This window comes from Momordica charantia, assembly GCF_013281855.1.
Source record: "Momordica charantia cultivar OHB3-1 chromosome 6 unlocalized genomic scaffold, Mcharantia_2.0 BLBB01000006.1, whole genome shotgun sequence".
Classification (NCBI taxonomy): Eukaryota; Viridiplantae; Streptophyta; class Magnoliopsida; order Cucurbitales; family Cucurbitaceae; genus Momordica; species Momordica charantia.
This window is the reverse complement of record NW_028275164.1, coordinates 31,600,013-31,617,311: the sequence shown is the minus strand read 5'-3', so window position 1 is coordinate 31,617,311 and position 17,299 is coordinate 31,600,013. Positions and strand designations below refer to the sequence as shown.

At 34.4% G+C, this 17,299-nt stretch overlaps 3 protein-coding genes across 3 annotated transcripts; all 3 read right to left on the bottom strand.

Annotated features, from left to right (window-relative positions):
* Positions 1 to 989: 989 nt before the first annotated feature.
* LOC111025994 (pectinesterase 2-like) lies at positions 990 to 3,468 on the bottom strand. Its single transcript, XM_022303956.2, has 2 exons — positions 2,622 to 3,468; positions 990 to 1,754 (listed from the first exon to the last, which is right to left on the bottom strand). Exons 1-2 carry the CDS (start codon positions 3,466 to 3,468, stop codon positions 1,063 to 1,065), a joined length of 1,539 nt encoding a protein of 512 aa, XP_022159648.1. The 3' UTR covers positions 990 to 1,062.
* A 3,238-nt stretch (positions 3,469 to 6,706) lies between these two features.
* LOC111026059 (pectinesterase 2-like) lies at positions 6,707 to 8,680 on the bottom strand. Its single transcript, XM_088125690.1, has 2 exons — positions 7,846 to 8,680; positions 6,707 to 7,398 (listed from the first exon to the last, which is right to left on the bottom strand). Exons 1-2 carry the CDS (start codon positions 8,507 to 8,509, stop codon positions 6,707 to 6,709), a joined length of 1,356 nt encoding a protein of 451 aa, XP_087981816.1. The 5' UTR covers positions 8,510 to 8,680.
* Positions 8,681 to 10,513: 1,833 nt separating this feature from the next.
* Positions 10,514 to 13,254, bottom strand: LOC111025933 (pectinesterase 2-like). The gene is made up of 2 exons (XM_088126072.1): positions 12,333 to 13,254; positions 10,514 to 11,372 (listed from the first exon to the last, which is right to left on the bottom strand). Exons 1-2 carry the CDS (start codon positions 13,204 to 13,206, stop codon positions 10,681 to 10,683), a joined length of 1,566 nt encoding a protein of 521 aa, XP_087982198.1. The 5' UTR covers positions 13,207 to 13,254; the 3' UTR covers positions 10,514 to 10,680.
* Between the last annotated feature and the right edge of the window lie 4,045 nt (positions 13,255 to 17,299).

The window sequence follows — 17,299 nt, the reverse complement described above, 5'->3', positions numbered from 1 at the left end:
TGTCGATCTTCGACAAGTATAACAGCTCAATCGACCAAGTAGATCACACGGAGACTTTCGAGTGCATCATAAAATTTTACACATATTCTGACGTGATGAAGTGTAGGACATCTCTATCATCCTGCAAGTCTCTGCACGAAAATGGTATAGGTTGTTAGCGCCTTACTCCATTTCGATCTGGAAGCAGCTCGGAAGGCGTTCATAGCCCAGTTAGTAGCTCACCAGCACACCATACAGTCTGACACTTATCTGCTATCCATCAAAAGAAGCATAAGGAATATCTCCACGATTACATCAAAAGATTCCTTGTAGAGCAGATCAAGGTGAAGAAATGCACCAACGCCTTTGTCCAAACAACATTCGTTAATGAGGTGACCCATTGAAAGACTGAGCTAGTCATAATCAAAGAAATTAGAGCCCAAACTCTGAAGGGCTGCCTTGAGCAAGCTAGAAAGTTCATTGAGGCAGATGACATTATCCAGTCAAAGGACAAGAAATCCTACAAACGCAGCTCGCTCAAGAAGTCGAAAGACAGAGAAAAGAGAGACAACAGGTCCAACTCCTCTACCGGTGTAACGAGAAGAGGTTGATCGGTCCCGAAAAATCGAGCCGACCTACCGAAACCGATCAAAAATAGGTTGATCGGTTGGTTTTTGGGATAGGCGGTTTTGTTGTCGATTTCGAAAAATCAGAACCGACAAGGTCGATCAGTCGACGATCATGAACCCGTTGGTCCCGATCGACCGATTATATTATAATTAAAAAAAATTACATTTTAATATTTTATAATTATATTAAATAGTTACACCGAGTCCCTAAAAAAAAATGGGTTCATTTACATCCAAATTATAATGAAAGAAAAACAAGAAAGAATAAATAATCTAACTTTCAAGAACATCCCAAGAATGGTGTATTATTGATCAATACAATAAAAGGCAATCACAACTATATGAATCAAAGATGTTACAAATTACCCACAATAACCCCAACTTAATTATTAATGTGTTTTATGTAGCTAAAAGTCAACAAATTAAAGATTAAAATCACTGATTTTCAAATCTTTCAAAGGCCAGCAGTGAACGGCACTCCAGTCTCAGGTAGCCATGAATTCCCACCAATAAAATTTCCAACAGTAAACGTTGATGCTTCTGTGGCACTTGTTATCACTCTATAACCCTTCCATTTCACTCTATTGTTAGTAGAAGAACCAGGCCCAAAATTCTTATACTCTCCATAATACAATGTATTAAGACCAAAATCACCACTCCATTCCGACCACCCTGCAGGATTCACCAAGTCATCCAAGTAGTTTTGCAAGTAAACTGTTCGAGAGTACTGATTCCATGGCCTCCCCAAGTAGGTTCTAACCGAGCTTCGAACCGGTTCGAGGTCGGCCGCGGCCATCACCCTCGAATTGTGGATCGAGATTCCAGTGTTCTGGTTGGGTTCCATGCGGCCTTGGGCAGTGACAGTGCATTCTTGCCCGTGGATAGGTTTTCTCACTAAGATTATGCAGTTTTGGAGGACGACGATAGCATTGCCAAAGATGAAATCGATGGTGCCGTAGATGTAGCACTCTCGGTAGAATTGTCTTTGGGAATGGGCGTAGAGAGTGTCTTGATATCCCTCGAAGCCGCACCTGAAAAAGACGGAGCGATCAGAGCCTGACATGAGGGCTACCGCTTGGTAGTTTTCAGGTCCGGCAGTGTTGCGGAATGTTATGCCACGGCCAATAAAACGTTCTCCGCTCACAACTGCACAAAGGTCGTCATAAAAACTCAAAGGCGTTTACAAAGAGTTGTTGCCAAAATGTGAAATGGGAATTTATTAAATTTGTAAATTAGGATTCTTTTGTTTCCGGCCTTTATGTATGTCAAACTCATCCGACAAAGATTACGGTTAGGATTCTATGAATATTTAATATGAAAAGTATTCCTTGCCTGCCAAGTTGAGCATAGCTAAGATTAGTTTTAGACTTTTAGCAGCTTGATTCCATGACAACATAACTTGAATTAGGTGGAATATAGAAGTTTATGTATCCGATGGTTCTCTACGTGACATTTCCTAACGGTTGGGGTGTGGACATGAGTTGAGGCTGTGAAAAGATCTCTCAACTAACTTAGCTTGGGCATTTGTTTGTGATCAGAAACATACTAAGGTAAACGAAATGGAGGTTATAGAAAAACACTCCAATTGAAAGAAATGGTAGCGATATCGTAATTACAAAAAAAAGTTTGATTTTGTGGACCAAGATGAAGCTAGACCTTGCCATGTTACCAAAGTTGAATCACAACTTGAGCATAGTAGGTTAAAAAGTTTAATTAATGTGTGTCGTCGACAATTGGTTAAAGGCATATGTCCACGGTAAAAAGGTCGTAAATTTAAATCTTTACTTTCACTTTTTTGTATTAAAAAAGAAACAAAAGTTTCTTTTAATTAAATTTTCTAATTCAAGAGTTAACCGATGTGAAATATTTCTCAAATAATTTTAAGATGTAAATTCTATTTTAGTCTAGATTTCTCGGATTATCCTATTTTAATTCCAAATTTTCAAAATATATCTACTTTTATCCAGAAAGAAAGAAAAGAGAGAAAAAAAAGGAGGATAGAGAGAAACTCACAAACAGTGGCAGAATTGAAAGTTGTAGAACCTCCTCCAACACTTCTACTCCCAGTAACAATGGTGTACCTCAATCCATCCCCCAAAAGCATTATATTCTTCATCTCATTCCCAATCACCACATTCTCCTCATAAACCCCTTTCTTCACATATATCACAAATCTCCCACTCCCACTCCTCCTCCCCGCCGCCAACGCCGCCGCAATCGTCCGGTAATTCCCAGACCCATCCTGCGCCACCACCACATTCGCCTTGGGCGACTCCGCCTGCAGTAGCCGCCGGTCCCTGGCCCGAACCCACGTCGGAAACCCCCTTCTATAACCCGTCTCCGAATTGGATTTCGAGTAGTTATTCATCGCCAAACTGTTGCTTATAAGCTTCGTCACGTTATTATTATTCAGCAGCAGCGGGAAAGCCACGTGGAGGTCTGCGAACCCGGCACGACACGTGTCGAGATTGGTGAGTGCGGAACTGAGCCACGTCTGAATATCGAAATCAGAACATTTGTGGGAGAATGTTTTGTTGAGCTGGAGGATTGTGATTTTGTAAAGGTGTAAGCAATCGGCCAACGCGGCGCTCTCTTTTTCGGTAGGGCTATTAAGGCCGAGTTGCTTTGTGAGGGTTTCTGTTGCGAGAGCTGTGTCCAGGGCGATTTTACGAGCCATTGTTTTGAATTCTGAGAGCTTCGTTGGGTTGAAATGTTTGGCGTTAAAGATGTGGTTGCACACGTCAGGATATGGCGTTCGGCTGCACCATGTGTCGACAGCGTTGGTGGAGAGGGATGGGGACACTAGTGAAACAACGAACAAAGAAACGATAATGATGGGAAAATGGATAAATTGAATCATCTTTTTCAGATTCCTTTTTCTTTTTTTCTTTTGGGTTTTTGATATTGATGGTTTTAGGAAGTGGGTGTGGTTGTTTATGTATGAGAAGGGAAGAGGAGGATTTTCATAGGGATAGGGACAACGACAGAGCTGAGATTGGTTTGGTTTTTTCTTTGAATGGAGATGAAAATGATAGTAATTAACTATGGGAATAAAATAATTATTCAAGAACCCACCAAAAGTTTGAATTACTCATGGTGTTAAAAGATATGATTAACTTATCGGAAATGGTAAATGTGTTATATTTGTTTTTTGGTAATGCTACATGATATTGAGCTTTAGTCAAAATTTTAACATGGAAGTTGCTTAATATAGAATATATTAGCTATATTTTTCTTACTTTGAAGATACAAAAATATGTATCTTTTTTTCGGAAAAGTGAGCAATTCTATTAGAGTAAATGAAAAACACATGAAAAAAAAGAGGTTTTAGAGGAAAGCTCTCCAAATTAGAAGAAAATTATATATTAAATTTTCATATATATCATTTTCAATAGAGACAATATTGTCGGTCCATTTAAATTTTCTTTTTTGTTATATAGTTCTCAAACACAATTTGATTAACTTTAATTTTTAAAAGCTTCTGATATATTAAAAAAAAATTATTGTCAATAATGCCTTTGGAAAAAGCATCTATTTCTTTTATATAATTTGTTATCTTGAAAATTTTATGGAAGATATATATATAATTTTGTATTCTAGAAGTATATTTATAATTAAAAACTCACACACGCTGAGAATAATTTATGAGCTATAAATAAATAACAAGCATATATATATATATAACAATATGAGGCCTTTTCAAGATTAGGGTCTTAGGCCTTTTTTCTCTCAGCTAATTAACTATGCGTTTATGTAGTTTATTTTAAAATAGTAGAGACGCCTTTGAACCATTTTCTTTAGTACAACCTTTAACCACATTGAACTAACTATATTAGATAGAATAGATGAACTTTGACATTTAATGTTTATATTTGGTCAATGAAATTATTTTTCAATATGATATTTCAAAGATCATATTTTAATTAATATAATTGTTATATTTTTTTTTAGATATCCCAATATATAGACAACATTACAACTATGGAAAGAACAAAAAAATCTAACAAAGGTATCTGTCAACGTTTCCCGCGAGACTAGGTTGGATTAGACTATTTGTTTTTAAATGGAAATAAAACATCAACATATAATCAATTACCAACCAATCGAAAATTTAACGAGATTTGTTTAGTACAACATGCAAGGGTGGGAATTCGAACCCACGATCTGCCTAAATCAGTTGAGCATAGCTCAACTTAGCTAATTAACATGAATTAATTGGTTGCGAATATTGTTGGAAATATATCTAGAGATAGAAATATTTAAAATAATTAACCATCAATACAAATAATTAATTTAATAAACAACAGTAAAATAGAGAGGTAAAGAAAAGCCTGTAAATTTTGGATCACGCTCGTAAATGTTGTCTATTGAATCCTTCGCAGTGCGGCGTTGCAGAGATTATAGCAGAACAACTTCTGGGATGGGAAACGCTCTTGTTCTATGAGATGGTAGATACTGCCCTTTTTATAGGGGGATACTTGTTTAACAAGTTCATAGTCATTCCCTCCTATTCAATTGGGATGGTGAATTGACTAAGTTAAACAACTAAAAATAAAACTAATAAAAAAAATATACTGCAAATATATACCGAACAATCCCCACAATTTTAAGATTTTGAAAATATAAATATAAATAAGGAGGAGCAATTTACTATGCAAGGGTGTGGTGTTGCAAAGTTTGAACCTCTGTGTACATTTGAATTTTTTTTAATTTCTTGACATTTAGTAAACTAAGTCTTGAACTACATCTCTTCTTACTCAAATTGTTAATTTCCATTTATCACACCAACATAGTACAGTTAGTAGGCAGCGCATTCTTTTTACATGGATTACACATTAACGATCATGTGCACGTATCTTATTTCATGGACGTTCTAAGGGAGTAGCCGTACGTCCAAACCCCTGTTGTGGCGACCTGAACACAACACCCACATGGATGAAACTTCCAAGAGTTATTTGTCACCAAACACCCTGCCTGTTTCATTTAGAATTAGACTCTTCTTTATCGTCAGATTTTGAACACTCTCACTATAAATATGGGACTAATAGTACTCCTCCGTGATTAATTATAATCAATGCTCCCATAGTCACACTTATCAACTTCATTGTTATCCATTGAAATTTTCACGAGATCAATAACAAAATTACATAATTAATTAACACTTGAGTAGTTAAACAATCGCATCGATTCATCGTTTCCACTTTCATTCTTTTTTCTTCTTCTTTTTTAGTACAACAAGTGGGGGTGGGGACTTATGCACCCACTTACTCATTTTTGTACCGCCAACCAACAATAATTTTTCCATTTTGATTGGTGACTAATGCATCCACTCACTCATCTTTGTACCAAAATACAAAAGAGCATTATCTTCTGCTTAAACTCCTTTATTCTAAAAAAAAGAATGCAATCATTTAAGGCTTATTTGATAATGTTCTTATTTCTTGTTTTCATTACTCCACTTTTATAAATAAAAATAGAATTGCATAGCTCCAACACCTATGATAATGTGTATGTGATAAACATACAAAAAAAGGTGTATAAAAGCACTCAAATCGAGAGAAATGGAAGGTCTATTTTAGTTAAAAAATGATTGGATTTAGAAGTCCATGTAGAGGCAAGGACTAGGATGTGAGTTTTGGATAAGTCAATTATAAATGATCTATTGTTGCATATGTTTTATATTTATGTTTTATAACAAATTCGAAACAAAAACAAGAAAAATAATAAACTTGTTTCGATTGTTTTCAAAATTTCTATAGAGAATGTTTCTAAAAAAAATACAAAAAACATAATTAGTTACAAGAGACTTAAATTTCTTAATAAAACTTGAAAAGAGAAAAATCAGAAATGAGAATGTTCCTCAACCTTAGAGGCCGATTACAATGAAAGAAACAAGAAAGAATAAATATTCAATTAAGAACTCTGTCGAGAATTGTGTATTATTGATCAATACAATAAAACGCAAGCACAACAATTGATATATGAATCAAAGATGTTACAAATTACACCCACAATAACCCCAACTTAATTATTAATGTGTTTTATGCAGCTAAAAATCATCAACTTGAATATCAAAATCACTGAGATTTTCAACCATTTCAAAGGCTAGCAGTGAATGGCACTCCAGTCCAAGGCAGCCATGAGCTCCCACCAATAAAATTCCCAACAGTAAATTTTGATGCTTCTGTGGCACTTGTTATCACTCTATAACCCTTCCATTTCACTCTATTGCTAGTAGAAGAACCAGGTCCAAAATTCTTATACTCTCCATAATACAATGTATTAAAGGCAAAATTACCACTCCATTCTGACCACCCTGCAAGCTTCACCAAGCCATCCAAGTAGTTTTGCAAGTAAACTGTGCGAGAGTACTCCTTCCATGGCCTCCCCAAGTAGATTCCAACCGAGCTTCGAACCGGTTCGAGATCGGCCGTGGCCATCACCCTCGAGTTGTGGATCGAGATCCCGGTGTTTTGGTTCGGGTCGATGCGGCCTTGGGCGGTCACGACGCATTGCTGCCCATGGATAGGTTTTCTTGCATAGATCATGCAGTTCTGAAGGACAACCGCCGCGTTGCCGAAGATGAAATCGATGGTGCCGTAGATGTAGCATTCTCTATAGAATTGTCTTTGGGAATGGGCGTAGAGAGTGTCTTGATATCCCTCGAATCGGCACCGGAAAAATACGGAGAGATCGGAGCCTGAGAAGAGGGCTACCGCTTGGTAGTTTTCGGGTCCGGCAGTATTCCGAAATGTGATGCCACGAGCAATAAAATGTTCCCCGCTCACAACTGAACAAAGTCACAAAATCTCAAACACATTTACAAACAGTTGTTGCCAAAATGTGAAATAATGAGAAGTTGTTAAATTTGTGAATTAGGATTCTTTTGTTTTGTCAAACTCGCAGCTGATCAATTTTAGGGTTAGAATTCGTAATTCCATATAAAATGTCATTTTTAAAAGTATTGGTACTTAGTTTAACATCAAAACTCCTTTCCCTCTTTGTTAGAAAACTAATTTTCCACTGACAAAAAAGAAAAACAAAAAACTTTCACTAATCCATAAAATTAAAATTTCTAATTGAAGTTAACCCAATTAAAATCTTCCTCAAATAACTTTACGGTCTAAATTCCATTTTCATCTCTCAAATTTTGAGATTATCCAATTATGATTCCAGAATTTTCAAAATATATGTACTTTAATCTAGAGGAAAAAAAAGATGAACGAGAGAAACTCACAAACAGTAGCAGAATTGAAAGTTGTGAAACCTCCTCCAACACTTCTACTCCCAGTAATAATGGTGTATTTTAATCCATCCCCTAAAAGCATTATATTCTTCATCTCATTCCCAATCATCAAATTCTCCTCATAAACCCCTCTCTTCACATATATCACAAATCTCTCGCTCCCGCTTCTCCTCCCCGCCGCCGCCAACGCCGCCGCAATCGTCCGATAATTCCCCGACCCATCCTGCGCCACCACCAGATCCGCCTTCGGCCATGCCAAATGCAATAGCCGCCGGTCCTCGGCCCGAACCCACGTCGGAAACTCCCCAATATAACCTGTCTCTAATTCGGATTCCGAGTAGTTATTCATCGCCAAACTGTTGCTTATAAGCTTGGTCAGGTTATTATTCGCCAGCAGCGGGAAAGCCACGTGGAGGTCCGTGAACCCGGTGCGACACGTGTCGAGATTGGTGAGGGCAGAGCTGAGCCACGTCTGAATATCGAAATCAGAACATTTATCGGAGAATGTTTTGTTGAGTTGGAGGATTGTGATTTGGTAAAGCTGCAAGCAATCGGCCCATGCGGCTCTCTCTTTTTCGGTACGGCTATTAAGGTCGAGTTGCCTTGTGACAGTTTCTGCTGCGAGAGCTCTGTCCATGGCGATTTTACGAGCCATTTTTTTGAATTCTGAGAGCTTCGTTGGATTGAAATGTTTGGCGTTAAAGAAGTGTTTGCACACGTCGGGATATGGCGTTTGGCTACACCATTGGTCGATGGCGTTGGTCGAGAGGGATGGCGAGATTAGTGAAACAACGAACAAATAAACGAGAACGATGGAAAAATGAAGCTTTTGAAATCGAATCATCTTTTTTAGAATTTTTTTTTTCTTTTGGGTTTTTGATATTGAATGTTACAAAGGGATTGGTGGTTTATATAGAAGGGGAAGGACGAGTTTCATAGGGAAGACTACCCACGTATACATTTGATTGGAGTTTAGATGATTCATAAAACAAATAGTCAAGAGACTATATAATTTTTTTCTTTCAAATTAAATCTTGCACCCTTAGTAGACGTTCAATCCATCCCTTGATGAATGACACCTTTTAACTATGTTGGGTTTGGATAAGAGCAAGTTTTCGTTTTGATTCGAGAAGTGGACACAGATGAATGACTACTTGAGAGGAGGTTTGACGATACTTTGTTCAAGTGGAGGATATTGAGTTTGTAAATAGTGTAAAAAAGGTCGTGCATTTACTGGAGAGAATATCATAGGTATATATGGATGTGACAATTATGTTCATTGGTATGAATTTTTTTAGTGAAACTAAAAGCAAAACTGTGAGTATTTAGAATGTAATTATCTTCGACATGATATTTCAAAACATTTTAATTAATGAAATGACTGTATATTCTCTGGAAATACCAATATCAAGAAACTATTACAATTATGGTAAGAAAAGAAAAACATCTGATTATTGTATTTGTCAACCTTCCCTTGTGAAAAAATAAGCAATAATGTTGATGTTGGATTGGACCATTTGTTTTAAGCAATAATGTTGGTGTTGGATTGGACCATTTGTTTCTAAATGGAAATAAAAGATCAATATGTAATAATTATTAAATGAGTTTTATGTTATCGCCAACCTGCTCGTAATGAAAGGATATCTCTTTAAAAAAAATTATTAAAGAGGTTTTTTTTAGTACAACATTGTGGGGGTGAAAGTTCAAACTCATAACCTTCTGATGAGAGATAGGTGTCTTAACCATTTGAGCTATGCTGGTTTGACATTATTAAATGAGTTTTGGTGATGTGTCTGTATTATTTAAAATTTATTAAAAAAAAGAAAGAAAATAAACCCCCTAACTTTGTCTTCTATTTAAAAAATATCATTATCTTTTAAAAAATTTCAATATTATCATTGACCTTATCATAAGGTTTAAAAGATATATTTTGAACAAATATTTGTTAATATTTTGAACGAAAAATTACTGTAAAATAATATGGAACGACGTGGAAAATTAACGTCTCAATTTTGCCTAAGTTTTCTTCCTTCATGTCAATGAAATTTGCTTCTCCATTCTTTATCCAATTTTGTCATAATCCCTCCTTTTTAAACGATAGTTTCTTCCAATTCTTTTTTAATTTCGGACTTAATTCAGGCAAGCTTTCATGTTAATTATTCTCAGGTTGTTCTAGGGTTTGCCATAACAATTTTTGGTTCAAAATATTAATAGATTTTTGAGCAAATGGTATTTTCTAAGAATAGAGGTGTTTTTGAAACATATTCCAAACTAAAGTTTCAGGGATATTTTTAGTAATTTAGACTAAACATTTAACAAAAACTAATTGGCAAAATGTTAGTGCTTATAGCTCTTTTGACTCATCGATCTTGGCCGAATCTCATTTTTAGATGGAATGCTCATTTGAGTGTTTTGGGCTCTGATACTATATTAATATTCATGGGTTCCATCGTCAATTGACAATAAGAGGAGTAGTCATGTCTATTATAAACCATTATAAGGTACCTTTTATTTTCAACGTGGTATCTTTGATAGAAATGGAAAAAACTGCAAGAATAAGAGCCCTTAAAAAAATTACAAAAATAAGAGCCCCTAAAAAAATTGTTCATTTAGATATCCAAATTATATAAAGAAATAATAAATATTCAGGTTTGAAGAGTATCCCAAGAATGGTGTATTATTGATCAATACAATAAAACACAATCACAACAATAGATATATGAATCAAAGATGTTACAAATTCCCCACAAATAGCCCCGACTTAATGTGTTTTGTGCCGCTAAATGTCCACAAATGGAAGAACAAAATCAATGATAATTTTGTGTTTCAAAGGCCAACAGTGAATGGCACTCCAGTCCCAGGCAGCCATGACTTCCCAGCAATAAAATTCTCCACAGTAAACTTTGATGCTTCTGTGGCACTTGTAATTACTCTATAACCCTTCCATTTCACTCTGTTGCTAGTAGAAGAACCAGGCCCAAAATTGTTATACTCTCCATAGTACAATGTATTAAGGGCAAAATTACCACTCCATTCCAACCACCCTGCAGGGTTCACCAACCCATCCAAGTAATTTTTCAAGTAAACTGTGCGAGAGTACTCCTTCCATGGCCTTCCCAAGTAGGTTCTAACCGAGCTTTGAACCGGTTTGAGGTCGGCTGCAGCCATCACCCTCGAGTTGTGGATCGAGATCCCGGTGTTTTGGTTCGGGTCCGTGCGGCCTTGGGCGGTCACGACGCATTGCTGGCCAGGGATAGGTTTTCTTGCGTATATCATGCAATTTTGGAGGACCACAGCAGCATTACCGAAGATGAAATCGACCGTGCCGTAAATGTAGCACTCTCTGTAGAATTGTCTTTGAGAATGGACGTAGAGAGTGTCTTGATATCCCTCGAAACTGCATTGAAAGAAGACAGAGAGATCGGAGCCTGACCGAAGCGCTACTGCTTGGTGGTTTTGAGGTCCGGCAGTGTTGCGGAATGTGATACCACGAGCAATGAAACGTTCTCCAGTCACAGCTAAAGAAAGTCACAAGATCTCAAGTGTTATATATTAGGCATTTACAAAAGAGTTGCTAAAAGGAAGAGAAAAATGTGAACGTGAGAATTTGTCAAATCAGGAAAAAGGTTTCAAGAATGTGAAAATAAGATTTCTTTTTGTAATTTTCAAGCTAACTCAATAGAGAAATATGATCATCAACACAACTCCTCTGAATCTGATAAAAATTTAGGGATAGAGTTCACTAAACGTTACAATGTCTGGCCAGTTGAACTATTGCATAATCTAAAATGTCTTTATTTTACTTTTTTTTATCAAATGTATAATTATTGTATTAATGTTTCAATATGGAGTTATATAGGTAAACTATTAATAGGAAGGACTAAAATGATCTTGTTTTATTCTTCAAAAATTTAGACGACTAAAATAAATATTTTTATTTTAAGGATTGATTCATCTTCAAAATTTAAAAACTAAAATAATTATTTTAAGCTCAAGTCTCAAGCCGGTGGGATTATTCCATTTTAGTTCTGAACTTTTAAAATATTTATTATAGTCTTTCTTTAGGTTTATTCTATTTTTTGTCCCTCAATTTTCAAAATGTTAATTTTAATCCTAAAACTTATTTTTCTTTTTAAAAAATAACCATTAATCTTTAACCTAACGAATAGATAACATGATTTTGAATATGTGTATTATTGTTAACATACAAGTCCATTAAGATGATCACAGTATTTTTGTTGATAGATATTAAATCACAAAATAATGGCAAAGAAATTAAATATCATTTTCTAAGGTTGAAAGACTAAAATAAAGCTATATTGAACATTTAAAAATTAAAATAGCTAAATAGACATTTTATAAATTTGGAACAAAAATAAAATGGTGTTTGGAGGGAGACAAAATGAGATTTAAACGTATTTTTTATAATTTTTAGGGAGAGGGAAAAAAAAAAGGAAAGAAAGGAGAGAGAAACTGACCAACAGTAGCAGAATTGAAAGTGGTGGAACCTCCTCCAACGCTTCTACTCCCAGTAATAATGGTGTACCTCAATCCATCCCCCAAAAGCATTATATTCTTCAACTTACTTCCGATCACCAAATTCTCCTTATAAACCCCTCTCTTCACATGTATCACAAATCTCCCACTCCCGCTCCTCTTCTCCGCCGCCGCCAACGCCGCCGCAATCGTCCGGTAGTTCCCGGACCCATCCTGCGCAACCACCACATCCGCCTTCGGCGATGCCGCCTGCAGCAGCCGCCGGTCCCCACCCCGAACCCATGTCGGAAACCCGCCTCTATAACCTGCCCCCAGTTCGGATTCGGATTCCGAGCAGTTATTCATCGCCAAACTGTTGCTTATAAGCTTGGTGACGTTATTATTCGCCAACAGCGGAAAAACGGCGCCGTAGTCCGCCACGTGGAGGTCTGCAAACCCAGCGCGACACGTGTCGAGGTTGGTGAGTGCGGAGCTGAGCCATGTCTGAATATCGAAACCAGAGCATTTGTCGGAGACTGTTTTGTTGAGGTGGAGGATTGTGGATTGGAAAAGCTCCACGCAATCGGCCCACGCGGCTCTCTCCTTTTGGTTTCGGCATTTTTGGCCGAGCTGCTTCGTGAGGGTCTCTGCTACAAGAGCTCTGTCCATGGCGATTTTGAGAGCCATTTTTTTTAAGTCGGATAGCTTCCTTGGGTCGAAATTTTGGCCGTTAAAGAAGTGTTTGCACACGTCGGGATATGGCATTCGGCTGCACCATAGGTCGATGGCGTTGGTCGAGAGGGATGGGGAGATTAGTGAAACAAGGAACAAAGAAACGAGAGCGATGGAAAAATGGAGTTTCTTGAATTGAATCATCTTTTTTAGATGGGATTTTGATTTTGATGGTTTTGGGGAGTGGGTGGTTGTTTATATATATAGGAAGATGATCAAGAGCAGACACAGCTGGGATTGGTCTGGTTTTACTGTTTGAATGGAGATGAAAATGATAGTAAACTATGAGAATATTATTATTAAAAGAACCACCAAAAGTCTCTTGTTTTGAATTAGTCATGGTGTCTGTATATTATATGGTTATAATCTATTGAAAATGATGTGTTCTCTGTTTATTGCACTTTTCAATCATTTTCTCTCTAAGCTAGCTGTCAAAATTATTCGAGTAATATATGTTTAATGTACTTCGTTTTTCTTTTCCCAATCCTTTTTCATGAGTATTAGATTTGTTAAAATCTAACAAATAGGAAGTATATCTTAGTTCGCATTAGTTTCACGAGAGTTTTAGATGATTCCGTAAATAGTATAGAATTTTTTTTCGAGAAATATTATATCAAAAATATGGAGACTATTTATAAAATTTTAAATCTAGTAGAGATTATATACTTTTAACAATAGTTGAATCGGTTATATTCCATAGAATATATGTGAACTTTGGTGTTAAGTTCATATTTGGAATATGAATTATCTTCAAACGTGAGATTGCAAGGCATTTTTTAATTAATATAGTGGCAATATTCTTCTATATCTAGAGAATATTTATTACAAGTATAGGGAAAAAAAAACACTATTTGTCAACCCTTTCCCTTATGAAAAAAGGAAGCAATCAATACATTGTGTGGATTAGACCATTTGCTTTTAAATGGAAATAAAACATCAACATGTAATAATTATTAAATGAGAGGTTTGACCTTCTTTGTGTTTATTTAAAATTTAACATGAATTTAATTGGTTGTTTTTATTTCAACTTGAATTTAATTGGTGTTTTATTGACCATACGAATATGTAGTTTAATTGATTAAGGTATAATATCATCGATCAAAGTCGAGCGTTGAGATCTCTATCCCATACTACACGTTCATCCAAAAAGGAGACGTTGTCTAAACATTATGTAATCATTTATTTATAATTTGTTTGTGATATTAGTTATTGTTTCCTTCCTATCTTTAAGCCATTGTGTTTTTTATTAAAAAATAAAAACATTATGAACTCACGTTAAATTATACACCTATATATGGAATTTAGAGTTGATTTCAAATTATACCTTTTAAAAGTTGATAGCAGGGTATTTTTTAAATAATTTTAAAGGTGATGAGTTTTTTTTCTTTTTTTTTTATAACCATGAGTGTTCAGGTCAGATTACGATCCTGTAATATTTGGTGCCAGAAAACACATAAAAATTACTAATTTTTAAGGTGGGTGGTCATCTTGAGATTTGAACCTATTTCTCTCTTAATTAACCATGACCCTTTTAGACCAATGAGCCACCTATGATGGTTTAATAAAATTGGAATTATAACAACAATATGTCGGGAGAGGATTATATTCAATTTTCGATTATTTAATCAATGATATATATCTTAACCATTTGAATTATGTTTATATTTCAGATTGATGATTAAATTATTAGGATTATAATAAGCTTACGCCTAAGAGAATGCTAAGGATGTGTATAATATATATATAACAATTTGATAAGATTCTCATAGTAGACTATTTTTGTACATAATTAAAGACTTGGGGTTTTTTTTTTTTTTTGCTCATTTATGATCTCGAGGAGTCAATTACTACTAAGAGTAGTTTGTTTGATGAATTATTTCAATTAATAATAAAAAAAAAAAAGAAATGATTACTCAAGAGGGGTATGTAACTTTTGTTCATTTGAAAAGATATTGCATTACAATTACAAGGGTAGATCTACCATTTCTCAAAAGAGTATACATGCCTACATTGTAATATATTTGACAAAATATGTGAATTTCAAATTCAAGTTCATACTTTTTTTTATGAAAAAATCTTTAATATGATATTTCAAGACATTTTAATCAATACGATGACAATTTTCTCTTATATTTAGAAAATATTACAATCAAAGAAAAAAAAATCTAACAAATATATTTGTCAACCTTTCCCCTCGGTATGATTATGATAGGAATGAAATTAAGTCTAGAAAAAAATGAATACATTGTGTTGGATTGGACCATCTATTTTTAAATAGATAAAACACATCAACATGCAATATAATGATTAAATGAGTTTTGGGTATGTTGGTGTTATTTAAAATGTAGCATTAATTGATTGGTTTTGACCAAACATTGTAATCCTTTCTTTAAAGTTTGTTTGTGATATTAATTATTGTTTTCCTTCCTGTTTTTAAGCTATTTTTTTCAATAAAATAAAGTTTTAATGATTGGCGAAGATCGAGAAGCATCTCAAGTAATTGCTTGACATTACTTTGGCACTACCTTAATTAATTCTCTCTAGCTATGGTTAAGAACCCAAAATAATTATTAAAAGCCATGGATTAAATTAAGATTTTAAAAGACTTTGAGAGTGCATGGAATGTGCCCAAGTTAAATGACAATGTCTAAGATTCTCTTCTAGGAATATTTTTATGCATAATACTTGCTATATATATATATATATAAATTTCTAGACTGTGTCTGATTAATAATCCTCTCAATTTAGTCAACATAAACATAATTTAATGATAATTAAAATGTACTAAGCTCAAATGAACTAGAGGTTATACATAAATGAGAACGATGGAAGAAAGGTTAGTTTTAGAGAGTGAATTGAGCGTGTATCTAGCTAAATTCTATGATATGCGATCATATATTTAAAGAGATCTAGGCTAAACATCATCATCTATATATTCAATATTTCATAGGTATGATTAGGAAACTGAGTACAAGTACACGTTTACCATATTCCGAATTCAATGGTTTCAAATGAGTACACGTAATGTGTACCTTCCACTTCTCAACTCGACTATGTGCACGAAATATAAATTTTCATTCTTGTGCTACATTCTCAAATTTGGAAACTATTTTTCTTGCTTGAGATGGGGTCAAATGTCGTTTTTGTCAATTTAAATATAACTCAATTAGCTAAAATACTTATGTCTAACTAAAAGGTCGTGGGTTCGAATTTTCACTCTGGCAGGTTGTACTAAAAAAACTAGGATCCTTTTTCACACATAAAAATTCTCTATTTATTTTAATTTTTTTCTGTGGGGGCTTGATGTCGTACTTGACCAAGAGTGGTCTTTTTTGCTACTTCATGATAATAATGTATATTGTTTCATGCCAAGTCGATTCTAGATATCATCATCCTGTTTTATATATGTAATTTACATTCAATTACTGTAATTACTTATTTAATATAATTCAATTAGTTAAAGACATATATTTTCAATCAAGAATTAAAGTTGGAACTTCGCTCCACCCTACATATTGTTGAATTAAGAAAAAAAAAAGTATATATTGATAATTTTCATAAGGTTGGATCAAATTCTTTTTATACTTTTATTTTTATTATTTACCGTACGGTGTAAAATTATACTTTTATTTATTATTTACATAGTGAGTTAAAAAAGTAATTGAAAAACTGTGGGATGATAGAGTTGAACTCAGGTACGAAGGAAAAACAGAACACTTAAGCCATTAAACTAAAGAGATAATAAAATTATATATATACAATCTGCAACCTCATCCGAGATTTTAGTTTCTAAATTCTAAAAACTCAATTGAGTTTACTTTGAACTCGTTCGAATTTTGACACATTTTTTCTACTTCAGACATCATATTTTTCATCAAATTAAGGATAATTTAGTACTTTTACCTTCACTTGCATGTCTAAAAAGTATTTTTGGATCGGAAAAACATATTGTGAGTTTTTAGGTCATTTTTGAAACCTACAAGTTTTTTGGATTACTTTCGTCAATGTATTTTTTCTATAAATAAATTTAAATTGGTAGTCAAATTTTAAAATTTTAAGAACTAATTTATTTAGGCTTTAAAATTCAACTTATATTTTAAAAATAGTTTTAAAAGTAAACAGTAAAAAAAATGAAACTAATATTTAACGGAAAATTAAAAAAAAGAAACAAAACAAAACAGTTATCAAATAAAAAGATAATAATAATAAACTCACTTTGGTTGACAATGGAGAGTTG

Coding starts and splice junctions, on each gene's coding strand:
- LOC111025994 (XM_022303956.2), bottom strand. CDS start 3,468: ATGATTCAATTTATCCATTTTCCCATCATTATCGTTTCTTTGTTCGTT. Junction 1,755..2,621: donor TTTCAATTCTGCCACTGTTT/GTGAGTTTCTCT, acceptor ACCTTTGTGCAG/TTGTGAGCGGAGAACGTTTT.
- LOC111026059 (XM_088125690.1), bottom strand. CDS start 8,509: ATGGCTCGTAAAATCGCCATGGACAGAGCTCTCGCAGCAGAAACTGTC. Junction 7,399..7,845: donor TTTCAATTCTGCTACTGTTT/GTGAGTTTCTCT, acceptor GACTTTGTTCAG/TTGTGAGCGGGGAACATTTT.
- LOC111025933 (XM_088126072.1), bottom strand. CDS start 13,206: ATGATTCAATTCAAGAAACTCCATTTTTCCATCGCTCTCGTTTCTTTG. Junction 11,373..12,332: donor TTTCAATTCTGCTACTGTTG/GTCAGTTTCTCT, acceptor GACTTTCTTTAG/CTGTGACTGGAGAACGTTTC.